This window comes from Myodes glareolus, chromosome 3 (genome assembly GCF_982192425.1).
Source record: "Myodes glareolus chromosome 3, mMyoGla1.1, whole genome shotgun sequence".
NCBI lineage: Eukaryota > Metazoa > Chordata > Mammalia > Rodentia > Cricetidae > Myodes > Myodes glareolus.
The window spans coordinates 24,577,984-24,594,394 of NC_142028.1; the positions used below are offsets into that span (position 1 = coordinate 24,577,984).

General features: G+C 48.6%; 1 protein-coding gene across 1 annotated transcript in view; it reads left to right on the top strand.

The window, feature by feature from the left end:
• Prmt8 (protein arginine methyltransferase 8) overlaps positions 1 to 16,411 on the top strand; it is an 85,197-nt gene that overhangs the window by 45,002 nt on the left and 23,784 nt on the right. The window contains exons 5-6 of the mRNA XM_087904179.1: positions 14,784 to 14,926; positions 15,504 to 15,591. Of these exons, the coding sequence (XP_087760305.1) occupies positions 14,784 to 14,926; positions 15,504 to 15,591 (231 nt within the window). The remainder of the gene's footprint in view (positions 1 to 14,783; positions 14,927 to 15,503; positions 15,592 to 16,411) is intronic.

Consider the following 16,411-nt stretch of genomic DNA (forward strand, 5'->3'; position numbering starts at 1 on the left):
GGGTATCGACCAGAATGTCTGCCACAAGCCCTGGTGTTGATGGAATCTGTGCTCATTAAGCAGGTCTGGAGAATGAGGCCTTGAACAGGCTGGACTCTGATTGCAAGGAGTGATGTGTTCCCTTCTCTTCCTATGATCTGTGACATCTCTAGCCCCCTCTCAGTGGCCCATCTTCAGTATGCTCAGACCTGCAAGGGTCCCTGACCAGGCCACCTACTCATAATTTTTCCTCATCAGCAGGACCGACTACAGAGCTGCCAGATCCAACGGTCAGCATTGGGCCACTGAGCACTTGACATTCCAGGAGCATATCTGGTCCTGGGTGGAGGTGGTGGTGGGAGAGTGGCAGGTAGACCAGAAGCCACACTGTAAGGAATGGGTTGGAACAGAGGTAGGGCTGGCAGGAGCAGTGAGGCTAAGGTAGTTGGGTACAGTGGCAAGGTATGGGGCACGGTCAAATCCCAAAGGCAAGTTCCCATGCACAGTTCCAAAGAGTGGGAACTATGGCACCTGGAGGGATGGGCATCCCTGAGAGAAGTAGGCTGGGTTCATTGGCAGGCCTGGGAGCAAGGTGGACCAGGAGGCTAGGACCCTGGGCAGTGCAGAGTTGGCTGGCCTAACCTTTCCATCTGTAAGACAAAGGATAGAGCCCTGGATGCACTTCCTGCTGTACCCCTGAATTCTTCTGCTCCTTCATAGGGAGCCCGATGTCCCCATGGGTCTAACCCGAGATAGCAGACGCCATGGAGCCCTTCCACTTCCTACTATGCCCTACTTCGTAGTAAGCCAAAGACCTATTTCAGTGTGGCCTCAGCCTGTCACCTGTGCTGTCTGCGGCTTGACCCACTTGCTGCAGACTCCATGAGACACAGGGGCATAAATCATTCCACAGACTTCTGTGTGTGTCGCCATGAGCCCGACTCTGGGGACAGAGCAGGGAATACAGATATGAGAAGAGTACCTGGTGACACTGCTCTTCTGATCACTGGGTGGCAGGGTAGCTGGGGACCTTCCCCTCACGTGAGTTTAGACCCCTCTCAGGCAGCACATCCAAGGTCAAGTCTGAAAAACGTGAAGCAAGCAGACTGACAGAGTGTCTGTTTTCCGTGGCTGTAATAAAATATCTGAGATTGGAAAATTTATAAAGGAAAGATTTTTTTTTTCCTCATCATTCTGAATGCTTGGAAGTCCCAGACTGGCTGGACATATCTGGAAGAGCCTTGTACCACCTCTATTCACCGTGGAAGTGTGGGAGGGCAAGGAGGCAAAACAAAAAAACAAAAACAAAAAAAACCAACAACAACAACAACAAAAATAACCCTTCCCCTAAGAGTAGCACTAATCCATTTGCTGGTACTCTGTTCCCATCACCTGACATTCTGCTGGGTCCCATCTCCCAACACCACCACACTCAGGGTTCAAAGATCCTGCACATGAACTTTTGAGGCCACACTCAACCAAAGTACCTAAAGTCCAGAGGAGGAGAGCTTTGGGCAGGATTGAACTAGGCATGCTCACTCAGGCACAAAAAGGCCCATGATCACAGCACAGAGAGGGGAAGTCCGAGAGAGGGGGGCCAGGGTGATTGCACACAGCTCACTCTCAGAAAAAGGCTGGGTTTCTTTTTTCAGGCCAGGAGATCATTTGGAGGGGGAGCCTTGAGGGTGACAGGCACATCGAGATGGATTGCAGACACCATTAACACAGGACACATTTTCCAGGGCTCCCGAGAGAGATGTGTGACATGAAAGGTGGACATAGAGGTGGAGAGAACTGAGCTGTGTTGTAGCCTCAGAGCCAGAGGACCTGATGTTGCTCATTGCCTAGGGAGGACTGGTGGGGAGCAACCGACTGCAGGTGTCTGTCTGCAGGGCTCACAGGGGCTGCAGGAGAAGCCAGAGCTGCCTCTCCTGTGAAGGGCTCGAGGTGCCCTGCTTTGGGTACCCAGGTGGATATGTTGAGGAAGACTTGGATCTGTGTCTAGGCTTCAAGGGAATCACAGGAGACTTCCATTTGGGACCATCGACATGGTGATGCCACTCAAAGCTACTTAGGAGAAATAAGACAGAGATAGGGCTGAAGATAGGGCCACTCATCATTTGGACATGATGCAGGGGAGGAGGGTCCAGCAAAGAAGTGAAGCAGATGCTACCTTGGAGGTTGGTGAATATTCAAGAGCAGCCCAGGGAATGCTGAGGCAAGGCAGGGTAACGCCAGGATAGTAGCAGTGGGATGTGGCCACTTGGTAGGGATTGGTGTCACCAATGAGACTCAGTGTAGCAGGGGCCAGAGTCCAGTTAGAATAGGATTAGGGGAGGCTGTGATGTGGGGACCACAAATACCTTTTCTTTCAGTAATGGAGACCCGGGAAAACGGAGCCGTCACTACAGAGGCTATAGGGGTCAAGGAAGGGAAACGCTGGGAAAATGTATGTGATGCAAGAGAAATATAGGAAGAGGTAGGTGTGGCATGGATCTTGAAGGGCTTGCTACCGATCATAGGGAAAGGGAGTGACCTTTATCATGGAGTAGGGAGAGTCTAGAGGTAGTAAGTAATGGGGGCATCTGGAAAGAGGTGGCTGGTGGCCTGAGGCCTCTAGTTGCTTGTTCCCATTTGCTTTATGATGCAAATGCAGTCTTGATAGGGAGGAGAAGGGGGAGGAGAAAGGCTGGGTGCTCTTTGCAGGGCTTGCTAGAGTAGCGAGGATTGCTGGGAATTGTGCTTCTCTCTTAGAGAGCTGTGGACCCTGCTGTGCAGAGGGCCCAACTCTCATTGTTTTGTGAGTTTTCTCTCTCCATGCTCACTGGCTTACACGTGTGTGGAGCTGGAGGCTGCCTGGCTTTGATGAGAAGATGGGCGGCGCGGGGGGGGGGGGGGGATCCAGAAAACAATGACAACAAATTGATGACGCAATCTGTTTTGTCAGCTTTTGTTCCCATACTGAAGTACCGGAGACCAGCTCTATTTTAGAGGTTAAAATTAAGAACGAGGAAGCAGAGGGAAAGGATGCATGGGGCCAGGCTTGCTCTTTATACGGCACCTGTTATGCAAAATCTCAGGCCTCTAAGAGAGGTAGCCCATGCTTCTAATGACCTAAGGATGTCCGACTTGGCTCCTCTTAAAGGGCCCACTGCTTTACATTAGTGCAACCCTGGAGACCAAGCCTTTGATACATGGGCATTTTGGGGAAACCTTGGCTACTTTCAAGATGGGTAAAGATGGGTAAAGAGTGAAGCAGAGTGAAGGGAGGGAAGGTGCTGGCAACAGAGGCAAGGCTGGGGCACTGTATGGGTGGTAGCTGTCATGACCCTGAGCAATGCCTTCAGACTGAGCAGGGCAAATGTTGCTCGGACATCCAGACCTCTGGCCTCTGACCTCTGGCTTGGTCTCTAGCATCTCTTAGCTCCCTCAGAAGGCATGTTGACCAGTCTCTTCTCAAACGTGCTTGACCAGGACAGAGGAGGACAAGCATCTTTTCTACCCACTACTCAGTGGAGAGGGGAAACCAGGCCCCCTCTCTGTATAATGGTGACATAGCCTGGCACTACCAGGCTCCCCACATCCCTTCACCATCCCTCTGAAACAGGCAAGTGAGTCTTCCCAGTTAGCAGATGTAGAAACTAAGGCAAAGAGAGGTGGGAGCTGAGAGGAGCCAGAACCCTAGGCTGAGCCCTTGTTCCTGCACTTTCACGTGCCTTTGTGAGTGGGTGTGGAGCTCCACAGCACCCACAATCCTGGAAGTGGGAACTTGAGTGAGTATAGACGATGTGGAATCAGATTTGCTGTTAGGGATGCTGGGTTTCATTCCTCGACCCCAGGGGCCTTCCACTGGTGTGGGCTTCCTTGACAGTAGCTCCCAACCTCTGGGGTCTGCCTGTCCCCCTGTGCTTGCCCATTTCTTTTACTGCTGACTGAATTTAATTTCTCATTTTGCTATTGTCACAATACATTTGGAGTAAATTAGTTCTGGGGGAAGTACTTTTTCTGTAAACATTCCATTCCCCATTTGCTTTTATCTATCTATCTATCTATCTATCTATCTATCTATCTATCTATCTATCTATCTATCTACCTACCTACCTCCCTCCCTCCCTCCCTCCCTACCTACCTGTCATCTACCTACATGTCTATCATCTCTGTATGTCTATCTCTACCATGTATCTTTCATCTGCCATCAAAATCTATCTCCTATTATCTCTATATGTATTTTCTATCCTGTCTACGGGCTATCATCTGTTTGTCTGTCCCTCAGCTATCATTTTCTTATCATTTCTCTTTATAATTATTCTTCCCTTTACTTATTAGTTTAACACTTTACTGCGCACCCACGCTATACTTAGTAGATGCTGTCAGGCTGTCACTACTTACCCTGATCCTCTGGTCATCCCTGATGGGGTCTCTGAGAGCATCTTGAATCTGGCTCCTGTGCACTTTGCACTTTTTCTATATTCCTGATCTCCCAGTTCCAGCCATTTCAGGCACACGTTGCGTTTCATCTGCCTTTCTTTTCAATTAGTTCCTTCCCCGATGTCCTTGATTGGATGACAGTAACTAGGTATAAAGAAGGAACTGAACATGCTCCATAGCTTTAGGGTGTCTCTGCAGAGAGCTGGGGACTGAGTATGTATGCGATATATGTGTGTGTACATATGTGTATGTGTGCGCACACAAGCAGGTGTATGATATATGCATGTGTGGTTTATGTTATGTGTGTTACACGTGCAAAGTGTATATGCATGTGTTGTGTGTGTATGTGTGTGAATATGTATATATGTGTATGCATGTGTGTGATGAATATATGTGTGCCCACACTTACACACAACACTCATTCCTGTCTCTGTCCTCACGCTGTTGAGACTGAGCTCATGTGGCTCCTCCACTTCTAACTCAGCTTCTAACTCCACTTCTAACTTGCGAGTCTGCTCTCCTTTTCTCTCCATCTCTATCCAGACCTCCCTCCTCGGAAAGCTAGACCCTGATATTACACATCGGCTGACTGGATCAGTCCTCCTACACATGGCCCGTCTCCCAGCGTCCCCACCTCCTGCACCATATACGTGTTTTCTCACCCTGTTACTCTGTGCTGGACAGCTTGCCAGTGGCATTCCACCTTGTCCATCTTAAAGGGCCCTCTTTCACCCTGGAGCACCTCTATCCCACCCAGAACAGTCCTCTGAGAAATACCCTTCATTCCCAACTGGTGTCACATGGCCAGGCTGGGCCACTGTCTCCTGACTCAGGCTTCCCCATCCCACGTCGTCCTGTGACATCTACCTCACCTTTCCCTGGCAGCATGGACATCTAGTTTGCTCAGCCCCAGCTCATCCATTTCATGCCCTGGATTTTTAGGGCTTATGCTTGGTTCTGTTTTGTCTCATGATTAACTAAAGCAAAGGCCCATGAAGACGAGACTGCTCTCACCATCCCCCCAAACCAGCTATCTCTGTGCCTCAGGTATGCCCCTCTCCATCTACACTGGATCAACAAGGGACCCCCAGGCCCAGTGGCCTTCATTTCTTCCTCCCTAGAAGGTCGACTAAGTAGGCGGGGCTGGTGAGATTGCAGCCGACCAAGTCCCCTGTACCAGCTTACTCAGCCTTGGCATGTGTCCTCGACAGAGGACAGCTTGGCTTGCATGAGTGCTTCCATGGTGATGAGTTAGAAACGCTGCCACCACCAGTTGTATGAGTGTCGGGAGTGTGGGCGGTGGGCCATAAATAACAACACGCACACAAAATACCTGGCATCCAGCATTGGCGTGCGGTTCCTCCTCCACCTCCGTGCGGTTCCTGGGGTGGGCTTATTCCCATGGAGACACACACTTACAGGAAGCCACCTGCACAGATGGGCCACCTTCACGTGCCTCGATCCACACATGCTTCAGTTACTTTTTCTCCGACTTAAGCACCAGCAATTATTTCCTCCATGACAGAACATGGCCATGGGGCGAAAGGGGCACCTGAAGAAATGCTTCCGAAAGTCCCCTGGTTTGTGAAGGTTGACAACAGTGCAGAGATTAAAGTTCTGTAGTTCTGTAAACAAACAATTAAAAAAAATGTATAGTTCATCGATTCTCCAGAAACCTGAAGGGAGAAGATGAACCTCTCCATTTCCTTCACCTTGTGTCTGTCCCTAAGAATGCATGTCACAGGTGGAAGAGAATACAGGACAGCCGATGAAACACAGGGGCAGGGGGCACAAGGGTCCGCAATCTAACTCACGAGTTCTGTTGTGTCATTTCACACTAAAGAGAAAACTGCTCTCCAGAGGTGGAATATTGAGGTATGGCTTGAAGAATTGTGGGAGATGAGCAACGAGGCAGTTCAAATGTCAAGTACATGACCTTACATGGATTAGGTACTCACAGTGACAGCATCCAGAGTCGATGCTGCTGTCGTTGTAAGGCAGTTCCTTGTTAGGCACATTAGAACTTCTGGACAAGACCACACTGTCAAACATCTGGGCTTCTTTTCACTGAGGCTGATTCTTCCTCCCTGATGCTCTCCTGAATTTCTGTTTCTTTTCTTTCGAACCATACAAGCCAAGGAGTGGCCCCTGCTCACACAGCCCTAGGCTACTTTTCCTAGTCTCTCTCTGACTGTGCTGCTTCAGAGGGCTTTGCCTGAGTCCCTTTCTTTTCGGCCAAACACACTGATCAGTGTAGTTTCTACTGGCACCTTGGCAGATATCACATCATGTGACTACTAGCTAGAGATCAACGGCTGTGTGAGAGGAGGTGGTTTCCCCACCGGCTGCTGGCAGGCATTGTTTCCTAATCTAAATTTACCTGTAAATGCTTTGAAGTCTGAGAGACATACATTTTTTTTTTAAAAAAAAAAAATGTAACCGTCAATGTTCTTCAATTTGATTTTCACCGCAAGCTACCAAGGTTCTCTCATCCATCCTTTTCCTGAGGCCCTGGCTCCCAGCAGCATGCTAGCTGAGTGTTTGGCAGCATTCCATGGTGAATGTGGAAGTCTCTGCAGGAGACCTATACTCACCTACGTAACCATCAGCTCTGGGATGCCTTCATGGACCTGCATGATAACTTGTCATTGACTCCATTAGGATGTCATTGGACTGACACTTGCCTTTCTCCTTAATGGGACCCTGCAAGGGCTACTCCTAATTCACTTCCATCTGGGTAAAGGCAGCTGGTCATCTTAGATAAGTTTCTGTGTGCGCCTCAGTTTCTTCTTCTGTGAAATGAGAACCATGGCAAGTCAGACCTCACGGTGCCTCTGTGGGGACCGGATGATGACTGCCACAAGGCTGTAGCAACTCTGTATGTGACCCTGAAAACCCATGTGACACATGCAAGAGATCCGAGGAAAGGATATCGTCACTTCGGTGCCTTGAAGTTGGTCTTCATGCCCCCCTCTCCAATACAGTCAAATCCTAAGGACCACATTTTCATCCCTTGGAGATCCAGTCAAGCATCTGTCTCTAGCACATCACTGTAAGAAAGAGAACAGCACTGGCAGGCAGCAACCAATACCTGTTAGCCATTGTTATTATTATTTCGTTTATTAAGTTGACAAATAAATGCTGTCAGAAGAAGAAATGAGATTAATCATGTAAGACTGTTTTGAACGAACCTGTACCGCTAGCTCCTGGCAATTGCCTCTCCTTTTCCTAACTGCAGTGAAATGCTCCATTAGTAATTTCATTGATTGAGCTCTTCAAGTGTTATTGTCCCATATGCCAGGCCCAGTGCTAGGTATTAGAGGAGTTAACCGTGTGGCTAGGAAAACAAAAATCATTGCTGTCACGAAGCTCCTAGCCTCGCAGAGTCTAATGGCCACAAAAGCAGAGAACAAAGACTACTGTGTAATTAGAAGTCGTGACTGTGCTTGGGAAGAACAGGTGAGGAGGCTGGGGGCTGTACATTAGCAGGACAGTCACGGAGGTGTGTGCGAGCAGCTCACATGCCTACTTTAGAGAGGTGGTTTTGCACGTGTCTTCACCCTGCTTGGAGTAGTCTCCTGCTCAATTGGCTATGGGATGGGTGAGCAGGGTGGGGGTGGGGGTTGATGGGGTGTTACACCCTTGTAATCAGCAGGTGCTATAGATCAGGGCTCCTTCCTTCCCTCAGAAACTCCCCCTTTCTCTTGCTCTTCCAATCTTTCCCTAAGCTCCTGGTTCCCTTCCTGGATCTGATAGTTAATCGTCCATAAGCACAGGTTGTAAAGGAACGCTTTCGGAAGAGAGAGCTTTGGGGCAGAGACTTGAGAAAGTTGGGGCAAAGGCCAGCCATGCTGAGGGGACAGGACACAGTGGTCACTCAATGGCCATGGAGGGTTGGTTTCAGGACCCCTGAAGATACCAAGAATCAAGCACACTCGAGTCCCTTTAATAAAATGCCACCGTATTTGTATGTAGACTTTGAATGTTACCTGTGCATATCCTCGACATACTTTAAACCCTCTCCCCATCCCTTCGAACATCTAACGCCATGGAAACACTATGTAAATAGTTGTCATGTGATGCAGCCTGGGGAATAAAGACAACACGCATCTGTGCTCAGTACAGACACCGCTTGCCTTTCAAATCTTCTCGATTCCCTGGTGGTTCAATCCGTGGATGCAAAACCTACAGTGGTAGAGGGTTATCCGTGCAAATCCCCTGGGGTGTGGGACACTTTGTCCTCGGTCCCTTGCTGGCTTCTGTTCTGGTTGTAGGGTGAGAATGAGAGCCGGGGGTGATATTCTGAACATCTGCGCCCAGCGGAAGCCATTCTGCTGGGTACAATTTTGTTCTTAATAACCACGAGGGACAGGCCTGCAAGTGGCCGGTGTGGTGGGAGTTAAGCAGACTAAACCCTGCCAGTGCCTCTCAGTGTTCAGGGATGGCTTGGGTTGGGTAGAAATCCTCAGATGAATTTGGGGAGAGCATTAGGGTGGGTGCTGTCCCCAGTTATAAAGACCTCTGGTGAAAGCCAACAGGTCCTCCTCGGAGCCCCAGCTTAGCAGATTGGTCCCACAAGTCCTTCAGAAATCTGGAGCTGGCACCGATAGGAAGCATGCCCCGGGGGAGGGGTGGACACTCAAGCTCCCGGATCTCGGGTGAATAGGGATTTGGACCAGGAGAGGGTACCATCTTGTTGTGTGCAGTACACTGAGGCGGTGTGACACACAGGGCCCACTTATGCTACCAGAATCTGGGGGTACAGGGCCACAAGATACGCAAAGAAAGACTCCGGCGCTTTCTTTCTCCATCCCTGGTGCACTGTGGTGTGCAGGCTCTGATTCTGTGGAGAGATTTATAGAGTGTCTGGGCTCTAGAGAACATGGGGTACGGGGGCAGGGTATAGGTTGATGCCTAGGGAGCTTGGTAGCTCTGACCAAGCCTCACTGCCCACATTTATTCTGCTCTTCCCTCATTCGCTCACGAGAGCAGCCTTGAGAAGGACAGGACAATCCTTCTTCCATCCTTCAACTTCTTCCCTTTCCCACTGTGCACACTGTCCCAGGTGCTGGAAGGTCAGCAGTGATTATACATTCACAAAGTGGGGCCCGTAGCCTCGGTGAGGCTGTGTGAGTTGTTCAGGTGACTCGATGGGCCCAGTTTAGACTCTTCTAGATGCCCGTTCTCTTAATAAGCAGATGAGAGCAGCAACGTTCTCTCTGGGAGGATAGTTAAGTTAATTCATGTGAAATTCCTCTTCAAGCGGCTTTTCAAATGTTGATCAGTTTTTATTAGTATAATTGGGACTGGTTTACAGCTCTTTGGTCTTTTAAACCAATGCCCTTGTGCCACGGACCGTCTCTCGTGGAGACACTCAGACCGAGGGAAAACAGGACGAAGGGACAGGAGATTTCAGGATACGGCGAAGGAAATGACAAGCAAACACACTCGATGTAGTTGAATATGTTGCTGCGTTTTCATTTTAATTAGCCTAAGGCTTTTATACTTTTACAACCAAGGAACTTGGCAAAGGCATACGTCATCAGATCATAGAATAGAAACAAAGAAAGAGGAACAGCACTGTCATTTAACAAGAATAGCAAATTTATGTGTCCATTGTCTATTCTAAATGTTAGTTGTGGTTGTTGCTCAAAGACATGATGTCACACTTCTCTGAGACTGTTTCACACCATTGATCTCAACTCTCTTCCTGATTCCCAGGCTCGGATGTTGTTATCAGTTTAGGCCTCTTCTGCCCACAGGAAAGGCCTTATAGGCCTTCTGTGTATGGGAATGGATCAAGGTAATTACCAGACTTTGGGGTCAGCGTGGGGGCGTCTACCATCTGCTTTCTAATTGCAGCTGTACGTGTCTTCCCAGGCAGATGCCTAGTGGGGGCTGCTGTAACTGTTTCTCTGCAGAAGGCTTCTAAGGTTTCTCCCAGTAAGACTAACTCCTTCCGCTCCACATCATTAAGGAATTATCCTAACGATGACCCCAATTCCCAGAACTAGCTACTTCTTTAAAGGCTTTCAGCAGTTTCATTCATTGGAACAACATGGTCTGTTGGCAAAATACGAGAATAGAACAAAAGAATAAGAAAAGAACAGCTTCAGTGGTGCCAGTGACAGCGAGGGTCGAGTCAATGCAGATGGCAATTCAGGTGGCATCAGTACCACAGCTGATTGCCAGGGAACAGCCCAGGGCATAAACTCCGTGGAGCACAGACCCTTAATCCTCCAGCCTCAGTCCGTCCAGTCAGCATTTCTGTTACACCGGCGTGACAGCCGTGGATGTGGCACCCTTGTTTTGTTTGTTTGTTTTTAATTGTTTATTCATCTATCCATCTATGTGAGATGAAGTTTAGAATGTCTGTGAAGAATCTTGTGCTCTGTCAGGTATTGGAAATGGGAAGCTAAAATCGGCAACTTGGAGAGGGTGTCATGGGCCTATGCTTAAGAAGCATAGTGATGAAGGTGGGTGTCACCCAAACAGGAGACTAACCCTAAGCAAAGCACATGGAGAGAGGGGCTCTGGTGTGGTTGCAGTGATAGAACTGGGGCCTTCGGGATTCATAATGCATTTCCTGACCTGGGGAATGTGGCCTACTGCTCACTTTTCCGTGGGACAGAATTAGTGCTTAGACGAGCAGGATGGCTCCTGCCTATAATCTAGCACTAGCTGAGGCAGGAAGTTCCCTCTAAGTTTGAAGCTAGTCCAGGATACATAATATGTTCTAGGTCAGCCTGGGCTACAGTATGAGGTCCTAGCTAAAAAACAAAACAGGAAGTAAATACAAATAAAACCAAATGGATAATTAAAATAAAAATTAAATGCCAGACCATGCGCTGCAGGCCTTCTGGGCCATGCGATTTTGATGGATACATTGAAATCCCAAATTGGGTTGGGCTCGTCTAATTTACTTTGTAATAACGACTCAAATAAAAAAAGAAAGAAAATCCCATTACAAGCAACAACAACTGAATTCTAGTTGTCTAATTTTCCAACTGAAGCCAGAGGGTAAAACTCCCAAGTTAGAACCTATGGCTCCCTGTGGTACATTTAGCTATGATTAATCACTGTAAAATTTATGAGCCAGGGTCCTGTCACAGCTAGTCGAACAAACTTTCCATCATACTTATGGCCTGGAAACACAGCTCCAGATTCGACCTCAAAGCCACCTTGAGCCGATGCTGCCCTGGTGCTGTGGGGGTCCAGACTGGGCAAGGGGATCCGCAGCCTAACTGTTCTGAGCCTTGGGGATGCTAGCTTCTACGCCTCAATGGCCTTTCTGTAGAGAAGCAAAATAGAGCTTTGTATACTTACACAGTCCTGTGAGCTGGCCTCCTGCTCTCTGAGAGCCTGTAGCCCCTAAGCAGCCAACACATGCCCTGTCAAGCATCTTGTAGCTTGTGCAACTGAACATAGATATTGTGGTGTTCTGGGTGTTGGCTAGAGACATCAAGGCAGTGTCTCTGGTGAACTGGCTGTGGGTCTGGCTACTTTTCTCACTGCTGTGACCCAAATCCCTGACACAGGCCACTTAAGGTGTGTTTACAGCTCACAGTTGATGACCTCCATCAGGGCAGGGAAGGCATGGAAGCAGAATGAGGCCCTTTGCACCCGCAGTCGGGAAGCAAGGGGAGATGAATGCTGGTGTTCTTTCTCCCTTTCATTCGTTAGGGAATCCAGTACATGGGATAGGACTGCCCACATTCAGGTGGGATTTTCCTCTTCAATTAAATCATTCTAGAAACATCCTCCTAGACACATCCAGAGATACATAGTTCCATGCTGATTCTGAATCCCGTCAAGTTGATGATGAAGCTATGGGAGACAGATAATGTGTGCTTTTAAGTCTCGTCTAATAAACATACATGTAAGGAATATTTCTTGGGTGACTTCCCTGTTCCCTGTGCTAGACTTCTTGTTCATTTGCTACTATATTCTGATCGGTATGGGTTATAATAGATAAGTAGGTATGCAGATAGAAAACTCAGATATAGAGAGATAGATACTCTCTTCTGATCAATATGGGTTATAACAGATAAATAAGTATGCATATAGACAACTCAGATAGAAGATAGATGATAGATAGATAAAGGATAGATATAGATGATACATGTATTATGTACGTGCATACATGGGTAATGGTTAATACTGACTGTCAACTTGACATAGGAGATAATCTCTGGGCGTGTCTATGAGGGAGTTACTACTTTATATTAACTGATGTGGGAAGACCCGTCCTAACTGTGGGTAGCACCATCCCATGGTCCAGGATTCAGGAATGAATAAAAAGGGAAAATCAACTACAAACCCGTGTTCATCTCTCTGGTTCCTACTGCAGATGCAGTATACCCGGCTGCCCCACAGACCTCCTACCCCGACTTCCTGTAAATGGACTGTGTCCTCAAACTTAAAGTCAAAACTAAACCCTCCTTCCTTCAGTAGTTTCCTTATTGAAGTATCTCTGAGGTCATCCTGGCTAGAGTCTTGCATTCAGCCCCCAGAGTGGGGCTACAAGAACCCAGAGGCGGAAGGGAGTTTCATCTAGGACCATATGGAGGCCATATTACAAGACAATGAAGTAATCCAAAATGGTACCGCTGCATATAAACGTTAGGAGATGTGCAAAGAAAATAGAAAAAGGAAGGCCATTAGACAGTGTAAAACTGTTGACAAAAATAAAACAAGCCAGGCTCTGCAAGCTGTTAGTTGGGCAGAAGGGCATGAGTGTGCTTGCTGGCTCCCCTTCAGAATGCAAAATAAATTAGAGACTATTCTAATTGTGAGCACTTTCCAAAGCCCTTGGTGTTGTTCCCTTGTGAATTCCCAAGGTGTGCCACTGGGTCCCTCTTATTGAATTCTTTCTTCACGGTCTCAGTTCGCCCCCCCCCCACCACCAAAAAGAAAAAAAAACACAGGCTTAACTCTTGCCTCTCCCACTTGTTCTGAAAGTTTTAAAGAAGTTTGACCTTGCTTTGCTCTTTCTTCTTGGGGATAGGGGTCACAGATGCTGATCAGGAAGGGCACATAGGCCTCGGCAGTGGGTGGTAACAGTGGGCAAATGTGATTCTGACACCTTAGAAGCCATTATTAAGCCTTGATTAAGCAGGTAGTGGAGAGGGAGCCGCCACCAGGCTGCTGATGGTGCCCTTAGCTGTGAAGACGCTAAACCAAGGCCCTGGCCTGTGTGCCCTTTGCTAGAGACTAGCCTCCAGTCCAAATTAATTGCCTTGGTTTTGAGGCAGACACAGTTTATTTGGTTTGCGACTCTGAGGTCTGGTCTTCTGTTCAGTTTTGTTAGCGTGATTTTCCCAGGGGCTGTCACAGAAGGAGGGGTTCGGAGCATGAACACGTGTGGCCTTTCAGCAGGGACGTTAAGAAGGGACCAGGCAACCACCTAACACTCCTCCCCTGTCACAGCAGACCTTAAGGTTACCTCTTCTCTCCATCCGTGCATCAAAGAATACAAAAAGTGTGTGTCCCCCTGGGTCAACTGGTCAAAAACTCAACTAGCATCATTCTCCTGCTGCAGTGCGATGGAAAGTCACTTCTCACGGGGGCTTTATCCCTTCTCTCCCCTCCATATATTGTTAAATAAGGAATGTGTCTGCTATGGCTACCTTCTGTTGAGCCTCAGCTAGAGGCCCGGCCCTTCTGAGTTGTTGCTTCATCTCCCCCACACAACCAGGCCCGACAGAGACCTCAGGCTCTCTGCTATTCTTTGGGGGAATTGGATGGGAACTGCATGGCCAAGTGATGTGTGTAAAACCAGACAGCTAATTAGAAGCCCTAGCACTTAACCCTGGGTTTCTCTGTCTGCTGAATCCATGGTCTTGTCAAAACACCAATTTGCGTCCTTCACAGACACTGGAAGGGCAGCCACTGAGCCCGGGACTGTGGCTATGTGCAGATGCAAGAGCAACACGTAGGGTGTCCTTTGCTCAGTTTGGGCGAGTTGCCATGGTAACCTTACAGGGAGCTGGGAGCGCACAGTAGGACCATTACAGTCCCATTCAGTTCCATCAGACCTGGCATCTCACCTCGAGGCCTCTGCTTCCTTAGAAGATGGGGGTAACGATAATGCGTTGGTTCTTAAGGCGGATTACATGCCACGGAGCCTTCCGCAGGCCTAGCGGAGTCAGGTGCATAGTAATTGTCCAGTCCCCTTGATGAGGGGCACACTCAAGTAGCTTTCAAAGACCTTAGCATGTTCAGAGATTGTGTGAGTTCCTCCGATGAAGGATAAGGTAAGTCACACCCTAAAAGCAGGATGTGTATGGGGCTCAAAACTCCGCAGCCCTGCAGCAAGGAGCCCGTGGTGCCTAGGGGGTCCTCGCACAGCATGGCTCTGGGTTCTTGTTTTCTAGTTATTACCATATTTAAGGGTAAAGTGGAGGAGGTGGAGCTGCCCGTGGAGAAAGTGGACATCATTATCAGCGAGTGGATGGGTTACTGTCTGTTCTATGAGTCCATGCTCAACACGGTGATCTTTGCCAGGGACAAGTGGTTGGTAAGTGGTCCGCATGCTCCCCCCGCGTTGCTCTCATGGCGGTCTTGCCATATTTCCCTCCCATAGCTTCCCGCCTGGGAGGAATAGGAGGACTTCAGAGAGGAATGGGCTAGAAGAGCGCTGTCTGGTGGCGTCCCCTTCAAAGCATAACTGCTTCAGGGCAGCAAGTAATCAACCCTGGTCCAGCATGCCCCGCTGTCAGCATGCTTCATCTCGGGAGGTCTAACTTCATCCCCTGTGGCTAGAGCAGAAAGTCATATCTTTCAGCCTCTTGTTAAGGCTGCCAGAGCCGGGGGTCCTGGCTATGGCTTCACCAAGCCACAGGCTGGTTCTCTGTAGCTCCTTGATTTGCCTTCGGCCTCCCTGTGTCCTGTCAGCTCCACCTGGTCTCCTCAGATTCCCCCTGCTCAAAATAAACACAGAGGGTTACTGCCATGTCCGGCCAAGCTGTCAGTCCACTAAGTAGGAATGCTGGCTAAGGGGGTGCTTGTCTGGTGACTCTATGTGCAGTTCAAAATGTGATGTCTTTGTCAGGTGACTAGATTACGAGACCCATTTCCCCACAATTCATCAACAGAAACCTGGAGGGCTTATGTTTCCAGACCGGGCAGCTTTATACGTGGTAGCAATTGAAGACAGACAGTACAAGGACTTCAAAATCCACTGTAAGTCACTTTATGGTTCTTTGTTGAACTTCTGTTGGGTATCGGGGGTGAGAGAAAGTTGGCAGGGTGGACAGTTGGTATCCTGAGAGAGTTTATCTGTGACCCTTTGGGATTCTTCTATGGAGTCATTCTCTCAACTCCCAAGGGAGGGAGGTCTACAGAGTATACAGAAACAATGTAGCTGGTAAAGGGGAGTGAGAATGGAGCATGGAACCCGGGCAGTGGGGGTGTTTGTGCCAAAATTAGCAGGGCAGGTGACTTGGAACGGGGGGTTAGGTGAAGCAGGCTTTCCACCAAGCCAAGCATTTTGAAACCTGCCTCCATGCCTATAAATTGTTTAAAATCACTGTGACTCTGCATCACATTAGGTAAAATATGGACTCTTCTCCAAGGTTCCTTTAAGGAGTACTTGTGATGAAATGGGGGAGGGATGGAGACTCTCAACAACTTAGATAGTGTGGTGTGGTGTAGTGTGTGTGTGCGTTGGGGGGCGGGGCGGGGGCTCACATGTAAATATGTGTCCATAATGTCTTACAAGTTAGAATAGTGTCTTCTTTCAGGCAAAATGGCTCTATGTGGTGCCGTATTCCTACAGTCCAGCACTCAGGAGACTGATGTAGGAAGATCATAAGTTTGGAGCTAGCCTGGGCTACATGTCAAGCCCTCCATATTTCTCTCTCAACACCACTTCAAACAAAAGAAGCAGATATGGTAGCTCATTCCTCTAATCCCAGCATTCGGGATAGTGGGGGAGACAGGAGGATTATCTCAAGTTCAGGATCAGCCTGACATACAGAAAAAGGCCCAGTCTCAAAACAAA